The following is a 22,714-nucleotide window of genomic DNA, read 5'->3' on the forward strand; positions in this document are numbered from 1 at the left end:
GGCTGGGTGTCTTTGACTTGACTTCCAATCTGCACCCTCCCAGTGCTGCCTTCACAGGGTGCTCCCCAGAGGCAAGGAAGCCAAGAGCCCTGCTGCAACCTCCCCTGTCCGCAGACACGCAGGGGCTGCATTCCCAGCTACACCCAAGGAGATGCTCCATGCAACCTGGGCTAAACCGCAGCCGGCACCGAGATGTGCACCACGGAGAGGTGGCGGAGGACCCCGTGGACCACAGCATCCACCAGAGCATCGCCCCAAGGAGGAGCTGTGCTGCAGCAGGGAGACCCCGGCACCTCCACACGACTGCCAAAGGCTTTCTGATGGCCCTCTGCAAGCTCTGGATGTGACACAGGGGTGATGTGGGGAGCTCAGACCCATGCCCGGCACGCAGGAACAGAAAGTGAGTGCTCAGTGTCTGGGAACACTGGATTTAGACTGGATATAAGGAGGAAACTCTTTCCTGTTAGGGTGGTGAGGCACTGGAATGGGTTGCCCAGGGAGGTTGTGAATGCTCCATCCCTGGCAGTGTTCAAGGCCAGGGTGGACAGAGCCTTGGGTGGCATGGTTTAATGTGAGGTGTCCCTGCCCATGGCAGGGGGTTGGAACTGGATGCTCTTAAGGTCCTTTCCAACTCAAACCATTCCATGATTCTGTTCTAAACCTGCAGTGTCTTCTCCTTCTTCTTTGGCCAAGGCACAGCCTTTAGGACCCCTTTGCATTCGCAGGTGCACCACAGCTGAAAAGACCCGGGCAAGAAGAACGAGGTTAAGGGCTATTGTTATAAAAGGTCACATTTATTGCTACATTACTGTTATATACAGGACAGTTCTCAAAGTCTACTTTAAAAAAGTTAGGATTATTTCAAAATTCCAAATAATCCAGCCAGCTGTTTGGACACTTGTATAAAATTATTTAAAAAAATGAAAACAATTCATATCTTGAGGCACTCAGAAACACAATTTTATCCCCCAATTGTGATTCATTTGAAAGGACATTTCCCCACCCCCAAAGACCTTTTTTTTTCCCTTTAATTTTTTTTGCTGGGTTAGGCATATATATATATATATTTACTATATATATAGTTCAAAACTATAATGTGTATCTGATTTAAGAACAAGGATTTCAGCCACTTAAGTACATCTGGATTTACAGGTAGGCAGCATAAACATCAAAAGCAAGGATGAGTTTTGGTTGGTTTTGAAGGGTAAAAAAAAACAACCCCTCAAAACCAACCCAAAACTCTCTATGGGGCGAATAATAAACGACTTCTGCAGGGATCTCCCATCCCCTGTCCTACAAAAATAGAGCGGAAAGAGCAACCCCAGGAACACTTCGTTTCCCCATTGAGCCCTCCAGAGCAAAGGGGTCATTTCCTGCCTGGTCCAGGCACGTGGCTGGGCTCCAACGCTGGTGGGTTTCAAGTGATTTGGGAAGACGTAGCACCGGGAAGGGGGAGCCGTGGTGTCCCCAGCTCGCTGCCATGGGGAGCCCCACAGCTCCCATGGGCACAGCCCCGGGGATGCTCTTCAGCAAAAGGCCTCGGTGTCCGGGACGCCCCATTCTGACAGGCACAAAACCCTTTGCTCTCCTGCACTGTATTGAGATGTGAGAGGGAGTGAGTTTTGCTCCCTCTCCTTCCAGCTTGGGGGGGTGCTTGGCTGGCCCACGGTGGGTACTGCAAGACCCAAGGTGTACAAAAGCAGAGGAACACAAACACTGGTGTGGAGATGCATGGCAGGGCTGCCCCTTGCATCCCCAGGGGATGTGGGGCGAGCTGGACACACAAGGTTTGGCAGAAAGGACACCTGCAGCCTGCATCGTCCTCACCAGAGCCCTCCTCCATGCTCGGCTCATGCAGGAGCCCCACAGGCAAAGGCACTGCAGTGCTGATTCTCCAGAAGGGGGGAATTGAAGAGCAAACCTCTGAGCACAGCACCGGGTCCCCCCACACCAGCCCCGAGGCCAAGGAGGGGTGGTGACGCCATGGGACCGACCCACAGCATCCACCTCCTGAATCCTCAGGCCTCTGCCCCAGCGGATGGGCCGGCGGTGGCATGGTCCTGCCTCCCTGTGAAGGAGCCCATGGTGCCTGTGCATGAAGGGGAACAGCTTGGAGGTGCTGGCTGCGCACACTGGGGTGCACAGGAGGAAGGAAAACACACCTTCAGGCTTGGGGAGGCTGAAGGAAGACCAAGCCAAGCCAAGCCCAAGGCTCAGGCATTAACAGAGCAGTCTGTAGAGCTGGGCTGCAACAAGGTGGGACACAGCTTCTCCATTCAAAGGGTACTGGGGGAGACGGTGCGAGATGAAGGATGCTGGCAGGGAGCCACCAAGTATTGAGCAGAAGGCACAGGAGAGTGAAGGGTGCAATGGAGGAGCCCTAGGACCAGGCCTTGCCCTCTCCAATTCACTGCTAGCTCCTGCAGCGTGAGTTGGAAGGGATGTTCCTCTGGTCTCACCCCTTCTTTACCCCCTCCCAGCTCCAGGGCACAGGCCTTGAAATGCTTTTGGAGCCGCCAGAAATGAAGCTGGACCCGAAGAGCAGCAGGGAGCAGGAACTCAGCAGTCATGGACAAGAGCAGGAAGAACGGGCTGGGATGGGATGTGGAGAGCCCCAGGGGAGAGGAGAGGGAGTTGCATAGGATTTAACAGGGCAAAGACCTTGTGCAAGCTTATGGTACAGAAAACAGGTCTTACTATTGCTGGTGTTGAGCAGGAAGAGGGGAAGCCAGCGGGCACGGCTTGCTCCAGGTGAGCCAGCACTGCACCTCGGGGGCTGAGGCTCGTCCTGGCCCAACCACAGAACCAGCTTCGCTTCACCTCCCCGTTTTCAGCTCTGTTCTGACATCCCAGGCCAGAGTCACCAGCACAGCACCCAGCAGGGCCTGCAAGGGGACGACTGGCTCCGCTGGCACTCAAGTTGGCATCCTCCCCATGGCAGCAAGGCTGAGGGGTGCAGGGGATCGGGGTTTTCCAAAGCCCCCTTCCCACCTGCCAAGGGGGAGGATGTGCTGAATGGCACCGCAAGGGCCCAGGGTTCTGCTGGCTTCAACGGGTACATGTGTGAGACACAGAGGACCTTTGCGAGCAGCTTCTGCACTGAACCTGAAACTGCAGGCTCCTGGGGGAATCCCAGCCTGCCTCTTTCCTTCCTGTTCAATCACTACCAGGCAGTGAGTGCCAAGCCTCCAGGAACCCAGCTCATCACTGACACAGGCCTGAGAGAAAAACCCCTTCCCTGAAGTCACACCAGGGGAGGTTTCACATCACACGTCTGCATTTCTCTCCTGGAGAGGGCAAAAAAACCCCAACTGCAAAGCATCCAGACCCCTAGCCCTGCAGTGACGGTGCACAGGGAAGGGGCAGCAAGCTGACCCCACTGCCTGGGGCTGGCATGGACCTGCTGCTGACAGCCGGATGCAGGATCAATGCACGCAAACCATCAGCCTAGGCACCGCTCCTGCTCTCAGTGCAGACCTAGAGTGGCACAGAGCAGGATCTGGATGTCCCAGGTCCTGTCCCTCCTGCCAACACACCTCTGCAGGATACCTAGTGCAAGCTGTAAAAGCAGGGAGCAGAGAGCCCGAGGAGATGTTGTTGAGCTGCCCTCAAGCCAGGCCACATGCTCTCACTGGTGGGTCACAGGCCAAACCAAGGGGAGGTGCCACACAAGCAGCTTTCCATGGAAGCAGTGCCCCTGGGACCCCGGTTGTGCTGTTTGATTTCCTTCCTGAGGAAGGAAGCTTTGGGGGTGAGTGTGGTTTGTGGGCCCCATTGATAAGGGGCACACAGCCCAGGAGAACTCCTGCAGGTAAGGCTGAGAGAGGAAGCAGAACAGTCAATGCTGCTCTGCAGCGTGACACCTCTCCTTGCGAGGGCCATGCAGACAGGCAGACAAGCATGGAGAGGGGCAAAAGCAATCAGCAGATGGCACAGACCCTGGCCCGCTCTGCCCATGGCACCTAAAGATGAGAGTCTCAGTTCAACAGGCTGGTATTTCAGGGCTGGCCTGGGGGCATTTTGAGGACAGCACCCAACAGTGCTCACTGTCACAAAAGCCACTTTCCCTGTCGCCACAGCAGGCACCACATTCACACTGAGCCAAACCCCCTGGCAAGCCAAAGGAGTTTTTCCTTGCTGCATTCCACAATTGCTCCCTGGGCACCTGGGGAGCAGAGATGCCACTGAGGCAGCTTCTGGGCATTACCAGTCCCTAGCACCGCGCTTTCCTGCTGGAGCAACCAAGGTCTCCTCCAGAGCCTGGCACTGAGGAGGGTTTATGTTTGAGGACCTTCATCCAAACCTTGCCGAGGACCTAAAGCTGCTTTTGCCGTCAAGGGAACAGCATCTAAACCACCTGAACGCAGATGAAAAGCCCCAGCTCTGTTGCAGTGCCTGATGGTGTGGGGATGGAGCCCCCCCCCAGCTCTGCAGAGCATCAGCCAGGATGAAGGAGTTGAACAAATCATCAGTCTTCTCCGATTCCCAATTGTGTTTCCAGGTTTTTCTTGCCCACAGCCCCTCTCCAATGCAGCTGTACGCGACATGACCAGCACCTCAAACTCTTGTTGCAAAATCCAGGTGTTGGGGAAGCACTTTTGGTTTTCCTTTTCCATGGTCTCAAGCTTGCCAGGGCTGGGACATTGCTCCGGCCCTCCCTGGTCCTGGGGCAGTGGCACTGAAGCAGCAGAACAGCCTGAGCAGAGCACACCAATGGCCTCAGCACCATCCTTATGAAAGGGCAAGGAATGCTCAGGGGATGAAGCAGAGAGCAGCCGGTGAGTCTCCAGTTCCTAGCCCAGTTGTCTGAGCATCCAGACCTGGCTGCAGAGGGGCACTGTCCCCTCCCTGCGTGTTTTACTTGCTCCAACCCAACGTGGCAGGATGCTTCAGGAAGACATGGCTTGTACTGCAAGGGACCTGCTCCACAGGGGAACGCTGGTGCCCATGGAGGAAAACCTCATCCGCCTCACACTGCCCGGTGCTTCTGCAGGCAGAAGGAGCCAAGGGAGGGAAGGAAGAGTGCTGTAACCTGACGAGTTCCTTAGGCTGAAACACGTCTGGTGACACAGGTGAGAAGGATGCATGTTCCTGGGCTGCAGGGACCGCAGCCACCGACCCTTCCAGCCTTCCTGGAGCTGGAGGCTGCTGTGGGCTCAGGTCTCACCACACTGAAGCGCTGGTGGGAGCAGCGGGCTGTAGGCTGGGAAAGCCAGGAGCCCCTGGAAGCCTGAGAGCTATGGTGGGACACTGCAGTGCCAGAGGGATGCTACAGAGGCTGAGCCCGTGGTACCCAGGTGTAGGTGGGAGATGATCAATGTCCTGAGCATTTCTGGCAGGTTTTGCTGGAGCACGAAGCATAGCAATGAGCACAGAGGAGGTATAACCAGGAGGTTATACCAAAGCCTGGGATTGCTGGGAAGTGCTGGAGGACTTCATCTTGTGTGCCAGTCCTGCCCTTTCCCTGTGCCAAAACAACACAGCTTTCCCAGGAGCACTGGCCAGAGAAGCAGAGGGGAGAGATGGGCCCTGCTGCTGCAGGTCCTGCTGTACTTGCTGTTCCCATGTTCCCCCTGACATGTCGTGGGCCACCTCTGAGATGGGATTTAACACGTTCCCCCCAAGAGCTAACCCTGTCCACCCCCAGAGCTGGGAAGAACTGGGCACAAAATGCTTCAGAAGGGGAAGGAGAGGGAAGAACCAAGATTAAATTTCCATGGGATGGTTTTCCACTACCAACTCCAGAATGGCTACCAACAGCTCAGCACCACTGAGCATCTCTTCATTTGCTCCTGCACCTCCAGGCACGCTAAGGGTCTTCCTCCTGCTGAGCACACTGGAGCGGTCAGAAGTGACACTGGGAAGCCCTTGGAGCGCAGGAATCATCGGCTTGGCTGCTGGAGCATGGTATGCTCATTGTTCCCCTCCTTTCCAGCACCGAATGGGGAGCCCATGTGGAGGTGACTGGCCACTTTGCGTCCCCATGGCAAACCAGGCGGCGTGCCGAGCTGAGAGTGCCTCCAATTGGATTGGACTGGATTGGAGACGTGACAGTGGGGAAGGTGTGGTATGAAACCAGCCCTCGCCACAACCTGCAGTGTTCTGCCCCTCTGCTGAGGTGGCTCCAGTGAGGGGAGAAGCTGTGCTGGATCCTGCTGCTGGTCCCGGCTTGCTGAGGGCTGGAGGGAGCGCCCAGCCAGGTCACTGCTCCCCTGCCTGCTGCCAGCATCCACGGCTCCGGCTGCTGCAAGGCTGCTGGCACCGTGTCCTGCTGCTGCCTTCGCTCCATCCACCTCGGCCTCTTCCCAGTCCTCCGGCTTTGTTCAGTTCAGCTTTGTTCTGCGCTGCCCCGGGAAGCGCCTCTTGGAGCGGGCGTTTGCTTGGATGCAGGGGCACGGAGCGCTTCCCTCCGGCCAGGGCTTCCCTCTTGCCTCTGTGTTGCTTTCTTTGCTTACCTTGGAAGCATCCCATTGTCTCGGTTCTCTTCCACCCCCACGATGTTCTGGGTGGGCCGTGGGGCACCTCCTCTCCCGGGTGGGATAGCAGCCTCCGGGATGCTCCAGGAGTAAAGCAGAGACCCTCAATGGCCCTTGGTCACCTCCCAGAAGGAGCAGGAGCACGGCTGAGGGATGCTGCTCAACCGGCTTCGCTGTTTAACTTCCTCTGCCCATCTCAGAAGTGGCCAAAAGCAAAGAGACGGTGACTTCAGCCCATCAGTTTGTTTCTGTCTAATGGAAGGTCCAAGCCAAGCAAGGATGAACATCCCCTTGCTGTGGCTACATTCGCTTTTAGTGGCTTGCAGAGCCGAATGTGAGAATTCCTCTCTTTATATCCAGTCTCTCTTAATACAATTTTACTACTCTGGTTGATTCTAAAGATGCAACGTTAACTATAGAAACAGCAGCAGAAAAGCATGTGGGGTACAAGACTTTTTTTTTTTTGTGTTTTTTATACAAAAAAAAAAAGAATTATTTTCGTTGCTTACAAAACATATGCAAAAGAAGCTAAAAAAAAACAAAACAAAACAAAAAAACCAACCCAAAGGCATTGCTATTTGTTCTACATAAAAAAAAAATCTCGTAACTAATGTTCTTTTTTTTTTCATTTAAAAAAAGAAATATCAAGCTTAGGCACAATTTTGCTGCTGGCTGCTTGCGAACAAGCCAAGAGACCACGCCACCCCCTCCTAACTGAGTGATATGTATTGACTGGTCTGCACTTTATACTTAAGGCAATTTTTGTTTGCTTGCTTTTGACAAGGTGTGTGTTTTCCACCCCTTACGTCACGCCAGGATCCGTCCACGTGTGTCAGTATTAGCAGGACTAAAGTTTATGGGGAGAGAAGGTTGCAGGTCACCCCGAGGGTTTTCTTCCTACAGATCTCTGGATCCAGAAGAAGAAACAGATCTACAAATGGGAAAAGAAAAAGCCCAAAAGGCTGAAGTGAGAGAAACCCAAATGGGAACAAAACCGCTCCTCAAACTCAACGTCTCCTCCTGCTGCAGCCTTGTGTCTGCAGGAGTCAGCCCCAATGCTCGATGTGGCTGCAGCAGAGCCCAGACATGAACTCACTGAGCTGCCAAGACACCGGCTTTGGCTTTTGTCTTTTCAGGGCAGCCGCAGGTGCAGGGGATGTCAAAGAACCCCAGCCTGCTTTGGCTTGGAAGGGACCTTAAAGCTCCTCCAGTTCCAACCCCTGTGGCCCCTCTCTGGACCATCTCCAACAGGTCCACGTCCTTTGGGTACTGAGGACTCCAGAGCTGGATCAGGACTGCAGAAGGGGTCTTCCCAGAAGGCAGCAGAGGGGGAGAATCCCCTCCCTCGAGCTGATGCTCGTGCTCTGGGGATGCAGCCCAAGATACAATTGGTCTTCTGGGCCGCAAGTGCACACTGCCTGCACATGTCCACTCTTCCATCCACCAGTACCCCAAGGCCTTCTCACTCCCTTCATCCCCCAATCCATGTATTGCTAGCCAGCCCAGGGCCAGCACCCTGCACTTGGCCTTGTTCAATCTCATAAGGTTCACATGGGCTCACTTCTCGAGCTTGTCCAAGGCCCTCTGGATGCATCCCATCCCTCCAGCGTGTCACCTGCACCATTCAGCCTGGTGCCACATGCCCTAGGGTGTGCTGGAGCTGCAAGCTGACACACTGCAGCACAGGACCCACTGCTCCTGATCTCCTCAATCCCCCCCCAGACATCCCTGCACCCCTGAGGCCAAATGGGGTCAGTTAATGCTGGCCAAGCACAGGCTTCCCTTAGACATGGGGACAGCACAAAGCCTGCATCTGCCACGGTCTCGCTGGAAGAATTTCACCTTCTGGGTCTTGGCATTTCTGGGACCTGCTCATTCCCTCCCATAGGTTCACCAGGAAAAGGAGCTGCTGGTTTCCAGAAGCCAAATGGGGCAGGGCTGGGAGGGACAGAGCAGAGGTGGGTTCACCCAGGGTAGTGCAAGCATCAAAGCCCTCTGTCTCGCCTACAGGGCTGCACCTCTCTCATGGGGCAGAGGCTTTGGGTCTCCCCAGACAAGCAAAAGACATGCACATGCAAGTCATTTACTGAAAGTCAATTAGGAAGGACACCAGTTCATGCCAAACTAATGGGGCCTGAGCATCCATCCAGCATGCACTGGCAGTGGGTTGGACCCACAGTGGGGTGCTGGGATCAGAGGGTGAGGGATGATACCTTTACATGTGTCCAACAGGGTTGTGACCATCTCCTAGACCAGGATGTGAAGCTGAAAGTGTCATCTGGGGATCTCCTACTACTCCGGACACTTTCTCTTCTTCCCGACGCTTCAAGCAGGCTGCTTTAGGGTTCAGATTGCGCTCTATGCCAAAAAACATCAAGGGAAGGAGGGAGGGAGGGAATGAAGCAACCTCAGTTTGTGCAACAGCATCACGCGCGCCAGCAGCATCCAAAAGAGAGAGCAAGGACAGAGTCCCAGGACAGACAGATGGGACCATGCGAGGAAACCACCTCAGTGCAAGCTGCTCTTTGCCTGCTGCTCCTTGCAGTGGCTGCAGGAACTTGGCCAGACCCCTGGTAATAAAGCAGAACCCCACGCCCGGCTCAGACACCATGCCCATTGAAACATGTCCTTGCTTAGAGAGAGAGAACCCCAAGCGCCTCGGCCAGCTCTCGGAGTTGAGGACTGAGTTTTCCAAAGCTGCTTAATGGAATGCAGAGGCCAAATTCCCATTAAGCAGGAAAGGGGGGTGGCCGGAGCGGCCTGGAATCCACCCCAGGGCCAGGGCTTTGGAAAGCTCCACCAGTGCAAACAGCAGGAGTCACAACAGAGATGGACACACACGCAGAGACATGGAGGGGAGGGGGGGGAGGAAGAGAAAGGCCCCGAAAGGCACCTGCAGCTGTTACCATACCTCGTACTTGCTGCTCCAGGCCCAGAATGACCTGCACCGCTTGCTGTAGGATGATCAGTTTGGTCTGTGCTTTGTCCGTTTTTAAGTGCATCTGACACATGCGTCCCAGTTCTTTAAAGGCCTCGTTAATGTCCCGCACACGCACCCTTTCCCTGGCGTTATTGGCCATTCTCCTCTCCCGGTCCCTCAGATCTTTGTCCTCCAGTGACAAGGCCTCGTCTGTACTGCTGGGTTCATAGCACCACAGGGATTAGTTAGGGGGGTGGGAGCGGGGAGGAGGGGGGGCTCTACGTTGCCGTGCTGGTAGTGCTGCTGGTGTCCACTGCAAACGGCTCAAACAGCCTCACTCTGCAAAGCCAATTCGTCCTGGGCGCTTCCTGGAGCAGCCTCTGTGAGCCACAGCAAGGTGCTGCCAGCACGGGGCCGGAGGGTGCTGCCAGGGGTGAGAGCGGGCAGGGGATGCAGTCTCAGCACCCTCACTTTCTCTTCTCTGCACAACTTTGCCTTCCTGTTCAGTTTTGGCTGAAAACCCAAAAGTTCAGGGGGGGTTCCGCAGCCAAAACCATCAGGTTCCATGTCCCAAGGAAAGGCTTTTTGGCAGACAGCAAATCTCTGTTTGCGAGATTTCCGTCAGAAATCACATCTGCGGCAAAATCATGGAATGGGTTGGGTTGGAAGGGACCTTAAAGCTCCTCCAGCTCCAACCCCCTGCCACGGGCAGGGACCCCTTCCACTGGAGCAGCTTGCTCCAAGCCCCTGTGTCCAACCTGCCCTTGAACACTGCCAGGGATGGGGCAGCCACAGCTTCTCTGGGCACCCTGTGCCACTGAAGGTGCTTTGGGCAGCCAGACCCAGACTTTCTTATGGGTGCAGCAGCAGGGGCCAGATCCAAGTGCTCCAGCTGCTGCTGAGCATCAGTCGCACGCAGACAATGAATCCAGATCCTTCCACCCAGCAAACTCACACTGGAAGGCGTTGATTTTCCTTTCCAGGCACTGTCAGGAGTTCTGGGAGAGCCTCCACCACTGGCAGCACTCCAGGGGTGCCCAAAACAGGCAGGGATTGGGAGGGCAAAGGCAGAGTTGTGCTGGCAGCATCTTAAAGGGCAGCCTGGCCTGCAGCCCGTCCCCTGCACACCCCAGTTTAGGGTACAGACGACCTTCTCCCCCAGAGCAAAAACTGTTGCAGTGAAGACCCCTATCTGAGGAGGGTCCCTGGGTGAGACCTGGCACTGGGACAGACCTTGGCCTTCGGCTCCAGGGGAGCCATGTGGGGATGAGCCTTCACCAAAGAGTCAGAGCCTTCAGATGGTCCCAAGTGTGTGAATGGGGAGCAAGGGCTCCCCAGGCAAACGTCTGCCTACGTGGGACAGGAAGCTGCCCACTGTCAATGCCTGCATCCTCTCCATGCTGTCTTGTCCCTGCCTGCGTCCCCTCCTCACTGCCACCTTCTCGCCAGCAGGTCCAGGATGGCCAGAACCCTGGCTGATGGCTCCCTTCAGCAGGGACACAGCTCCAGCAGCAGCTGTGCAGGATGGGGCCATCTCCCTGCCACCAGCCAGTGGTTTGCATGGCCCCTGCAGGGTCACAGAACCACAGAATAGTCTGGGTTGGATGGAACCTTCAAAGCTCATCCAGTGCAACCCTGCTGCAATGAGCAGGGACATCTTCATCTACATCAGGTTGCCCAGAATCACATCCAGCCTGGCCTGGATGTCTCCGGGGATGGGGCATCCATCACCTCTCTGTGCAACCTGTGCCAGTGTTTCACCACCCTCATTGTAAAGAATTTCTTCCTCGCATCCAGCCTGAATCTCCCTCTTTTAGTTTAAAACCATCACCCCTTATCCTATCCAAGTTACATCCTTCAGGTTATAAGGACGTACAGTGAACTTGCGCCCTGCTCAAAGGGGGCACTGACCTGCCTGGCCGCCTTCAAAACCCATTCCCTTCCTTCCCTGTTAGCGCCTGATGGCACAAGGAGGATCCTGGCAGCCCCCCAGCTGGGACCCAACGACCTCAATTCCACAGCAGCGATGCAGGAGGGGATGTGGGACTTGACTTCCCTCCTTGCAAAGCAGCCTGAAGGCCAAAGCTGCCTGCACCAAGGCCGGCGGCGGCAGCAGCGTGCGGGGCTCGGCTCGCTTCCCTCCAGGAAGGGTTTAAAAAGGGACAAGCGTGGGAGACCAAAGTGAACACGGTGCCAACTCTGCCTGCCCCTGCCCCTGCCCCCCGCCGCCCCGTGGCTCCTGCCTCACTCCGCAAGCAGCAAGTAGAAGGTAGAGAGTGGGACCCCCGAGAGGTCACGGCTGGGGACTGTCTGTAGGAGATCGGAAAGAACAGAACTGAGAAATAAAAACTGGAAATCCACAAAAAGCAAAAGGAAGGGGAATTACTAAAAAAAAAAATAAATAAAAAAACCAAAAGAGACAGGAAAAAAATATCCATGTTATGAAAGGCAAAAAATTACAAACTGAAGAGAGGCACAAAGGACTCCAACATCAATGCAACAGCAGAGGCCAGCAGAGAGGAGCACAGCCAGGCACAAACCAGCGATGGTGTTACAACAGCCTCTGCAGAGAGAAAGGGGGTTAACCTGCCACGGGAGCACGAGCATGCACTGCAGGATGCAGGAACCAAGCAGCAAAGGCCTCCGGAGTGGGAAGCCAAAGCCTTCCGCTTCCCCTCCCACTGGGACACGGGGAAGCACTGCTGGCTGAGGGGGATGCACAAGTGGGAAGGACAGAGGAAGGGAGAGAAAAGAAGGAAGGGAAGGAGGAAAGGAAAGGAAAGGAAAGGAAAGGAAAGGAAAGGAAAGGAAAGGAAAGGAAAGGAAAGGAAAGGAAAGGAAAGGAAAGGAAAGGAAAGGAAAGGAAAAGGAAAGGAAAAGGAAAGGGAGAAAGGAAAGGAGAAAGGAGAAATGGGAAGGGGAAAGGGGGAGGAAAAAAAGGAAAAGGAAAAGAGGGAGGGAAAGGAGGGAGGGAAGGAAGTGTCTCCATGCCGCTGCCCCTCCATGGCTCCAGCGAGGTGTTCCTGGGTGCCCACAGCCGTGGGGCTGGGAGTGCAGAGCCCTGTGCTGGGCTGGCCAGCGGGGATGGGGCATCGCCCGCTGCTGGGAGCAGAGCCTGGCTCTGTGCTTGGAGCAGAGGCATCAGATCTGCATCCCCTGTGTGAAATGTGGGGTTTTTTTGTTGTACTCCCCCATTTTGGGGGGCAAGCAGCTGAACCAAACACCTTGCTGCAGGAGAGCGAGGACGGTGCGGGTACCCCCGCGGGGCCTGGCATGCAGCACACGCGGCGGCAGCGGGGGGGCGAAGGAGCAAACAGCAGGGATCCAAACCGGGTTAAAAACCAAATACTTAAAATAATAAAAGAAACCAAAAAAAAAAGAGGTAAAAAAAAACCAAACAAGACATCGACAGCCTCGAGAACCCAAGGCCACAGGGCAGAGAGACAGTGCAAGGCACCAGAGCACATGTGTCACAGGAGACAGACAGACAGCCCCGTGCCGATCAGATACGTCAAATATCACCACTCCGGGACCCTCACTGACCTCTAACTTGTTGCTCCAGGTTCAGTATGACTGATACGGCCTGGTGGAGGATTAGCAGTTTGGTCTGCGGTTTTTCGCTGTTTAGGTGGAGTTGGCACATGCGTCCGAGCTCTTTAAAGGCCTCGTTGATGTCACGGACCCGCAGGCGCTCACGGGCATTATTGGCGACCCTCCTTTCTCTCTCTCTCTCGGCTTTTTGCTCTGGGGGAAGAAGATCGTCCTCCTCATCCTCATCTTGACTAATGGTTTAAAATAAGAACGAGACAGGGACATTCCTCGCGTGCACTCTCAGCACTGGTCAACTCACAGAAAAGCAACACACATCCGAGGCACCGAGACACCGCACCCCACGCGTGCTCAGGCACGGGGTCTGTACACAGAAGCCATTCAGGTTCTTCTTCTGCCTCTGTTTTGGGGTCTGTTTGGTTTTAAACGACACAGAAAGAAACCACAAAGCGACTTAAGGCCTGAGCTTGTTGCTGGCAGCTTGTAAGGTGGCCTGGATAAAGTGTAAGGGGCAACACTGGTGCCCCAAGCTGGTGTTTTGGGAAGCTGCAGCCCTCTGCCTCCAGGCCAGGAGGTGGCTGCAGTGTGGAGGAGCAGGGCTGGCGCTGCCCCTTTGGGCAGCAGCACCCTGGTGAGGTCTCCGAGCTGATGGTGAGGTTGCAGACAAGCCAGCACGCAGGGAAGCCTCAACGTGCTCCACTGCCACATACCTGACTGGATGTGACAGAGGATACAAGAGCCCAGAGCCAACAGTGGAGATGACCAGAGGCAGGGAGGAGGTCAAAAGCTTCCCAGCCCCTGGCTGAGGGCAGTTGAGCATTAGGTCCCTTCTAGTCCTTTCCATGCATGGCCACAAGCAAAGCTCCAAGAGACCACGCAGTGAGTGCAGTTTGTGTGGGTAAAGGCACAAGCCCTCTGCTTTAGGAGCACGAGGAAGCCCTGAGGCCACGGGGATGGAGGCCAGCAGCAAAGGATGGCAGGGCCCCTTCCCCAACAGCGGGAGCCCAGGCTGGGCCATCCCTGTGTGAGGACACTCAAGGCTCCTGTGGTGGGTCTGTGCCATAGGAAGATCCCTGGCCACAGCGGGCTGAGCCCAGTGCCCGGGGATCACTATGGCTGTACCCCAGCCTGGTTACGTGTAAGTGAAGGGAGAGACCTGTTCAAAGAGCACCTTGTTCTGTTCCTGGAGGGTTTCAGCTCCTTCTTCTCCTCTTCGGAGTTATCTGCCACCGACGTGTTCTCCTCGTCCTCCTTCTCTTCCCTCTTTATTTCACTGGTTCCCGAGGAGACACTGCTTCGCCCCAGCCCCCCTGACAAGCCTGCTGAGGGAAGCAGAGCCACACATGGAAGGTTGGAGGAGCCTGACCCACACAGAGTCCCCAGGCCCTGCTCCTGTTGCACTGCATCCCCAGCATGTGGCCTCCCAGCCTCATCCTGCATTGCTGCTCTGCAGGAAGAGGAGTTACTGGGGTGCTGGCTCTGCCCTGCCACCACTCCCTGCTCTTCCCCTGCCCACCTTCCAGGTCCAACCTCACTCAGCAGAGCAGGACCCAGTGGCTCTGTGCACCCAGAGCTGGCAGAAGAGGCAGGAACACTTAGGCTAAACCTCTGGAAAAGGCTCAAGGCAGGAACAGGCCTGGGGATGCTGCAAAGAAGCACCAGCCTTGCAAGAGCACCCATATCCACCCCTCCCAGGCTGCTGCTGCACAGGGCTGGACCTAATGGGTGACCTGAATCTCCCCTGTGGCAGGCAAGCCCCAAGCATGCAGGTGAGCAGAGCTGCCTTACCGCTGTACGTGTCCTGCTGCCTGTTGAGGTCGGGGAGGGAGCTGGGCTGTGATGGAAGTGTAACGTGGTTGTGGAGCATGTTGGGGTTGCTGGACAACCCATCTTCGGGGTGACCTCCTCCCACCTACAGCAGAACAGGCAGAGCAAGCCTTGAGAGGGGGGAAGCAGCATGGCCAGTGGGGATGGGCACAGTCACGCCGAGCATCTATGCTGAGCAGGCTGAGGTGCAGCCACATGCCCTCCCCACACACTCCCACTATCCAGGCTGCAGGCATGCAGGAGGGAAGAGCCAACTTGCTCCGTGGCACGGGCACTGCAGGTCAGCTGCATCAAGCAGAGACCCCAACAGTGCTGCTTCCCCCTTACTCGCTTAGTAGCTGAGTCTGGGGAGCTCAGGAGGGAAGCACATGTGGTTCTTTAGAGGGACTGGAGATGTGTTACTGCTTGCTGCAGTAGGAAACCAGCTCTCCTGTGGTCACCAGCCTCTGGACAATGGGGACCCCAGCATCCATGTGCTCAAGGCACCCAGGACCTGTCGTGCTCCGTGGAGCCCAAAAGAGCCATCACACATCAGCACTCCCCATGTGCATAGCAGGATGTGGTGCCAGCCTGAATGGTTGGCAGCTGAGAAGTCCTGGCAATACCTGGCTCTCTATACCTGTGCAGATCTATACCTGGTGCCTCTATACTTCTCTATACCTGGTGCCCTACACCAGATCTCTCTCCTCCTTCCTGCACATCCCAAGGACAGCTTGAAGCTGTTTTGAGGGATTTCCATCCATCTTAGAGGGAAAGAAGAAGAGCTTTCACCAATTCTGCCTGTCCTGAGAAGGAGCATGAGCAAGTGGCATGAGGGAGCTTGTGCCCGAGAGCCACCACTGTCCTTGGTGTTGATCCAACCCTCCTGCATGAACAAGGTGAGACAACACATGTCACCCATTCCAAGCTGTCACCAGCTGACCCAGCCTGGACCTCACTGAGCTCTTCTCACAACAAAGGCAACAAGGCCAGGCTGGATAGGGCTCAGAGCAAGCTGCTCCAGTGGAAGGCTTCCCTGCCCGTGGCAGCGGTTGAAGCTGGAGGAGCTTTAAGGTCCCTTCCAACCCAAACCACTCTGATCTTCTGACTCCTCTGGATGCAGGCACCCTGCCACAAGGGTCCCCAGCATGTCCCCGCCAGCTGCCCCCATGCTTCCACACTTACCAGGCTCGGGTGCCTGTTCCCCAGGGACATGACTGAGGCCGGGAAGGCCTGGCCCAGGCTGCCCACGGTGGCACTGTGGGCTGGTGCTGAGCCCAGCAGCCCGTGCATGTCCCCGTGGTTGCTCGGCATGGCGGCTGTCTGGCCCACAGCGTGATTCCTCAGCACGTGGATGGCTTCATCCAACCTGTCTTCCATTTTGTTTTGCTTGAAGGACAGGACAGAGATACACAGCTACGTTAATGCCTATAAAGCCAGCAACCCACTACAGCTCTGCATGCTGGTGGCAGTCATGCACTCAGCTACTGCAAGGCAGGGGAGAAACAACCCCTGGGGAAGTCAGTGGCATCCCCTAAAGGCACAAGGGGTCACACAAGTGGAACTGGGCTTCTTCAGCCTGGAGAAGAGAAAGCTCCTGAAGGGGACACCTGAGAGCAGCTCCACTGCCTAAAGGGGCTGCAGGGAACATGGAGAGGGGCTTGGGACAAGGGTCTGTAGGGACAGGCCAAGGGGAATGGCTTGAACCTGCCTGAGGGGAGACTGGGATGAGCTCTTAGGCAGAAGCTCTTCCCTGGGAGGGTGCTGAGGCGCTGGCACAGGGTGCCCAGAGAAGCTGTGGCTGCCCCATCCCTGGCAGTGTTCAAGGGCAGGTTGGACACAGGGGCTTGGAGCAAGCTGCTCCAGTGGAAGGGGTCCCTGCCCGTGGCAGGGGCTGGGGCTGGAGGAGCTTTGAGGTCCCTTCCAACCCAACTCATTCCATGATTCTGTGATTCTGTAACTGCTCAGGAAAGGGAGGCAAAAACTGGACAGACCCACAGGGTCCAACTCTGCTGCAGTGCCCAGCTCTGTTGCTTTCGACCATTGTCCATCTATCAACTAACCACCTTCCTCTTACCCAAGCCCTTTACTAGGCATGCAAGGGATGGAACAGAAAAGGAGAAGACAGACCTTTAAGCGACACTTACTAAAGTGTGGAGGCTCCCTTCGTAGCTGGGAGATAAGGCACCCTGTCCGCTTGCCCGTGACCACTGAGATGTGCCTGTGAACAAACAGGGAGAGCTTGGGACCGGGCACAGCTGCCACTAGATGGTGCTGGGAGCTGGGCCACCATGGCACGTGTGGCAACCCATGGGCCACCACTCATCAGCAGATACTGAGCTCAGGCCCCTACAGTGGGCTCATTTCTGCTCTGCATCAGCAGGACACTGAGCTTGGGCCTTCAGACCTCGAGAGGTTTTTTAGGTGTGAGTAAGCTTGCTGGGAGCAGCAGCCTAGGGGGTGATGCTGCTGAAAGGAGACCTCTGCCACCAGATGGGAGCAGAGATGGGCTTTCATCCATTGGCTGCTTCTCGCTTCCCACTGCTCTCCTTCCATGGCAGACAAAACCAGGCATGAACCATCCGAGATGGGATGCTCAGGATGCTTGGGACAGGGTCTGTCTGAAGGGTAGGAGCAGGTCCCCTTGGGTGGCAGCAATGCTTTAACTCAAGCAGAGCCACCTGCCCCTTATACAGGGGCAAAAAACAGTGCAGGCACAGCCGTTTGCAGCAGGCAGGCATTGCTTGGCCCCAAAAAGGGGGAAAGCTCCAATCCACTAAAGCAGCCAGACATGTGGCTTCACAGGGCCATTTAAAGAGCATCTTCCTGTCTTCTTGTCCTTCCTCATCACTCCCCTACATTTAAAAGCGAAGTGGACTTGGCAAGATTGCCCCAAGTGTCTTTGATGAGGGTTTGGGGCTGCCTGGGGAAGTACACAGCCATGGATCTCTTGAAAGCAAACCTGACATCCCCCTTTGTGCAAAAATCAGTGGTTTTCACCCACCTGCAAGGCCCTGAGGGGAGCCGACCGGTGTGGAGGGGTTGGAGGAGAAGTTATTGCTAGAGTGATCCGGGGAGTAAATCTGCAGTGAGAGAAGCAGGATCTGGTCAGCAGCACCCACCCTGCCACGGCTCAGCCCTCCCCAAGCCAGGTGCAGCAGGACCACTCAGGGTAGCCCATTCCCATACCCACACCCCACAGCTTCCCCAGGAGAGCCAGGGCCCCTCTGTCCCCACTGCACAGCTCTCTGTTCTTCAGGTCCCACCTTGGAGGAAAGCAAGAGCCCCAAGAAATCACTGCAGGGTACAGAAACAAAGGTCCCTGCATTGAACAGGAGAGAGGCAACCCCAAGCTCTGAGAGCCCAGTGGGACCAGTACCCTCCAGTTTGAACCCGCACATGCAGGCCCAGCGCTACTGGGACTTGCAAGTCCTGGTAGGAGGGTCATGTAGGATCTGGCCAGACCAGCACGAGGCTGGATGGCTGCGGAGCTGGCTCATGGGCAGGGCCACCAGAACATCCCGTGCCTCGGTTTCCCCATCTGCCAAGAAGGGGTGTTGCAAAGCACCAGGCCTCAGGATGGCAGCACATCGAGGGGGGAAAATCCTCCCCGAGAGGCTGTTTGGCATGCATCCACCCAAACCTTTCAATGTCTCCATGCTGCCTGCTGCCTCCAGGCTCCCTCTTACAGAGGGAAGGGGCAGTGCTGCAACAGAGCAGGGATGGGGCCAAGGGGCTGCAGAAGCTCTTACTGAAGCTAGTGCCTTCCCGAGCGCATCTCCTGAGCTCCCAGCTGTGGTTCCTCTGTTACCTGTCGAGAGAGGACACAGATGTCACTGCCAGGCTGCCAGGACAAGGCACCTGCACAAGACCTTCTCTGGGGTCACCTGCTCTGAGTGTTACTGCTTTGCTTGGAAATGAAAGGGATTCTTTATAAGATGCTGTTGAAGGTGCATGAAGGTGTTGATGGTGTCATGCTACCAACAGCGATGTTTCTGCTGCAGCATGGCTCGTATTTCATGGGGCACCTTAAATCTCTACCAACCCAAACTTGCTTTCCCTCCTCTAAACAAGAGGGTTTCTACGAATCAAGGTCAGGATCTTCACTTCCTGGGGAATAGGAATTCATTCCAGTAACAGGTTTTGTAACAGGTTCAGCAGGGTTAGAGATGAAAGCACTCGGGGGTTTAACACGGTACCCAAACACAACACAAACGCTCCCAGTCTGGACGCAGATGAACAGCTTCACACGTTCCCCTGCCTCTCCACAACGCAGGTGCAAACTCCACCACTCACTTCAGCCAAGGCACCTCCAGGAGACAATGTCCCAGGTCCTGGTCTCCTCCCAGATCCACCAAGGCAGGTGGAAACCCCCAACCCTGTCTCCTTGCTACTGCTTGCCCAGGTATCCAGCAGCAGTAACCTCGCTGTGCCTCTTCCTCAAGCAGTAACCCCATGCAGGGTTAAAAAGGGCATGAAATAAGAGTGTGCATCCATCAGACACAGCTATTGCAGCCTCAGAGGTTTGCACAGGACTTTAAATCTTCCCCATAAGCCTCTGCATGGCAGTGGAGAAGGGAGGGGGGTGTCATGCTGAGGACCATCCCATGGCTCGGGGCCATTCGTACGTACCCATCATGCTGTCCGTGCCACTGATGGGAGGCGTGTGACTGGAGACACCGTATGGCGTGGAGGCAGAGGAGAAGCCAGACACGGAGGGGAGCCCACCGTTAACCTCCCCTGAATGCAGCTGGTAGTTCTGGCAGAGACAGGGGAGAAGGGTCAGAGCCTCAAAAGGCATCAGCATCCAGGCCAGGACCCTGCTCCTCCCTGTGGGCAGCCACCCCGAGCTGCCAGCTCCAGGACAAGGGGACCTGTTGTCACTGGCTGGCTGAGGGACAAGGCACCCAGCGTGGGGACCCGTTACCATGCGCTCGTGCTGGTGTAAACTGTTGAATCCGCTGGCTGGTGGGAGTGGGGAGGAGGAGCTGCCCAGCATGGCACCGTAACTCGACTGGCTCAAGGCACCAGGAGAACTCCACAGGTCTGCTGAGTTATGGAGCCCGTCTGGAAGGAAAAGCAGAGCTGAGCAGGGCAGAGATGCTCCAAGTGTTCCCCAGCCCATGCACGGGGAGGGCAGCCCAGGCTGAGGGACTGCATCTATCCACATCGTGTCTGAGCATCACCTCCTGAGCAGATCGGAGCCATTCTGAGCTCCTCTGTGCCTCATGCACTCCTGCCCCAAACTCCCTCCAGTTCTTCCTGTCACCCATAACGGGCCTGGCAGCCCCTGCTCTGTCCAGCTTGCAGGACACTGGGGTTGTTAATAACTCACCTGCCATATAAAAGGCTCCGGGATACACAGTGCTGGGAGGTTTCGAGGGAGTATATCCAGCTGGATCCCTGCTGTAGTCATCACCTGAGTTGGATGGATACACCTGCAGAGCAGCAAAGAGGTTGAAGAGAAGAGCCTGGCCACTCCACGGCCCCACATCCTCCCTATGGGGACAGAGTCAACCCCTTCACAGAAATCAGCTTCTGACTCGAGGGGAAACTGAGGCCTGAGTGGACCTTGAAAGGCTTTTTTGTTTTCACAGAATCCCAGCCTGGTTTGGGTTGGAAGGGACCTTAAAGCTCCTCCAGCTCCAACCCCTGCCACGGGCAGGGACCCCTTCCACTGGAGCAGCTTGCTCCAAGCCCCTGTGTCCAACCTGGCCTTGAACACTGCCAGGGATGGGGCAGCCACAGCTTTTCAGGGCCAATTGTCCTTCTAAATCCACCACCCTCGAAAGCTCTGACTGAAAATCACCTTGTGCCAGTGCAAAAAGCAGCATGCAAAGAAACTGAAACGCCCCTCAAAATGACATCAGCACTTCTGGTTACACCTTATTTTCATCCCCATTGATTCATTCTGAAACCACTAATAGTGGTTTTTGGTTTTTTTTTTCCTTCAATACCCACGAAAGCATTGCTCTGCCTGGAAGACACAGCTCTCTGCAAAGGAAACCTGCCCTCAGTTTCTCTTTCCCCACACCCAGGCAGATCCCTCCGAGCTGAGGTCTTCACCCAGCAAGAAGGGGCAGAATTGTCCTCTATTACTGGAACTGCCCAGAACACCAAGAGTTCCTTCTTGGTGGTGGTGCAATAGAAAACAAGCTCTGAAAAGCAGCAGCAGTTGCACTTTAATACATCACTTCATTTTCCCCTGCCAGTTCAGGTTCCTGCCTCTTACAGCAGCTTCCCTTGGAGCTGGGGGTGTACAGAGAGCCCCAGGGGCAACCCCTGCCCCTCGCACTGAGCATCTTCTGGCAGTGGGTGGCTGCAACCAAGGAGCTGAAGGCAACTTGCGGGCATCGGAGCTACAGGGAAATGTGGGAAATACAGAAGAGAAAGGGCAATTTCTGTCTGAGGAGCAGCTCAGGGAGGGGATCCTGCCCCTCTGCTGTGCTCTGGGGAGAGTCCCCTGCAGCCCTGATCCAGCTCTGGGGCAACAGCACAAGAGGGACGTGGAGCTGATGGAGTGAGGCCAGAGGAGGCCATGGAGATGCTGCGAGGGCTGGAGCAGCTCTGCTCTGGAGCCAGGCTGAGAGAGCTGGGCTGGGGCAGCCTGGAGAAGAGAAGGCTCCTGAAGGGGAGACCTGAGAGCAGCTCCAGTGCGTAAAGGGGCTGCAGGAAACCTGGAGAGGGGCTTGGGACAAGGGTCTGTAGGGACAGGCCAAGGGGAATGGCTTGAACCTGCCCCAGGGGAGACTGAGATGAGCTCTTAGGCAGAAGCTCTTCCCTGGGAGGGTGCTGAGGCGCTGGCACAGGGTGCCCAGAGAAGCTGTGGCTGCCCCATCCCTGGCAGTGTTCAAGGGCAGGTTGGACACAGGGGCTTGGAGCAAGCTGCTCTAGTGGAAGGGGTCCCTGCCCATGGCAGGGGTTGGAGCTGGAGGAGCTTTAAGGTCCCTTCCAACCCAACCCAGGCTGGGATTCTATGAAATAAAGAGTGGGGGAAGGGAAACTCCTGACAGACGCTGGCAGCTGCCTCCATCCCTCGCTCAAAGAAGAAAATCCACATCCCTTGGCCCTTGCTCACCGGTGCAGGGCAGCGCTCGGGTGAGGTGGGCGCAGGGAGCCGCACGTGGGCACCACGTGTGGCCGGGGAGAGCAGGGGAATGGAGGAGGCCGCAGGGAAGACTCCGGTAAATTGCCCTTTCCTATCATTTGATTAAATGGCGGGAGCTGGGACCGGGAATCGACTGGAGCACGTCTAATAGCCCCGCGCCATCTGCCAGTGCCTGGCTCCCGGCCAGCGTGCAAGGCAGCTGTGCTGGAGCGGGGAAGGGGGGGGGGAACACATCCATTTCATCCATCCGGAGCGAAAATGAGGAGAATAAAACAGCAGGGATGAGCAAAACGGGGGCTGCAAACCGCTCGGGAGCTCGCTCTGCCGTGTTATCCTCATCACCCCTGCGCCTTCCCCCATCTCCTGGCGGATGCGGGCGGAAAGGGGCAGGTTTCACCCCAGAAGCAGCCTCTGGCCCCTCCAAACCCCTCATGTCCCTGCTCAGTGCACAAAGCCACCTTAGCTCTGCCCGGCACCGAGCGAGGAGCATCCCCAGCCCCACGTGCGTGCGCTGGGAGCAGCCAGAGCCGGCGGCCGCCGGCCAAAGGCTGCAGGAAGCGGTAAATCACCAGCGCCAGGGCCCTGCTCCCCACCGCGCGCCCCAGCTCTGGCAGCAGCCTCAGGGACCTCCAGGTGAGGTCATTTCCTCCGCTCGGAGCTGCCAGCACGGCCAGAGAGCGGCTGGAGCAGCCCCAGCTCCGGGATGGAGCCGCAGGGCTCTGCGGCATCCTCCATCCCATCCCCCCCTTCCCTGGTTTTCTTGCTTAAATGGATGAACCGGGTGGGACCTGAAGCAGGCTGGAGCTGAACAGAGCCGGGGGCAGGCTGGGGGCTCCCGGGCAGAACCAGCTCCCA

At 56.3% G+C, this 22,714-nt stretch overlaps 1 protein-coding gene across 19 annotated transcripts in view; it reads right to left on the bottom strand.

Moving 5' to 3' along the window:
* Positions 1–6,916: 6,916 nt before the first annotated feature.
* Positions 6,917–22,714, bottom strand: part of TCF3 (transcription factor 3) — a 69,412-nt gene continuing 53,614 nt past the window's right edge. For 4 of the 19 annotated variants that reach the window (XM_061466707.1, XM_061466721.1, XM_061466709.1 and 1 more), the window contains 12 exons: positions 20,087–20,189; positions 19,679–19,818; positions 19,384–19,510; positions 18,504–18,562; positions 17,756–17,834; positions 16,899–16,972; positions 15,937–16,140; positions 14,734–14,857; positions 14,102–14,267; positions 12,940–13,178; positions 8,690–8,834; positions 6,917–7,407 (listed from right to left, as the gene is read on the bottom strand). In XM_061466707.1, the coding sequence (XP_061322691.1) occupies positions 8,692–8,834; positions 12,940–13,178; positions 14,102–14,267; positions 14,734–14,857; positions 15,937–16,140; positions 16,899–16,972; positions 17,756–17,834; positions 18,504–18,562; positions 19,384–19,510; positions 19,679–19,818; positions 20,087–20,189 (1,458 nt within the window). In that variant the 3' untranslated portion in view covers positions 6,917–7,407; positions 8,690–8,691. Of the gene's footprint in view, positions 7,408–8,689; positions 8,835–9,387; positions 9,615–12,939; positions 13,179–14,101; positions 14,268–14,733; positions 14,858–15,936; positions 16,141–16,898; positions 16,973–17,755; positions 17,835–18,503; positions 18,563–19,383; positions 19,511–19,678; positions 19,819–20,086; positions 20,190–22,714 lie in introns of those variants that run through there. The other 15 variants (XM_061466725.1, XM_061466712.1, XM_061466726.1 and 12 more) reach the window with 13 other exon arrangements.

The sequence above is a fragment of the Pezoporus flaviventris genome, unplaced genomic scaffold (genome assembly GCF_033815535.1).
Source record: "Pezoporus flaviventris isolate CSIRO_AGI_PZ_B2104156 unplaced genomic scaffold, CSIRO_AGI_Pfla_v1 ptg000043l, whole genome shotgun sequence".
Lineage (NCBI taxonomy): Eukaryota > Metazoa > Chordata > Aves > Psittaciformes > Psittacidae > Pezoporus > Pezoporus flaviventris.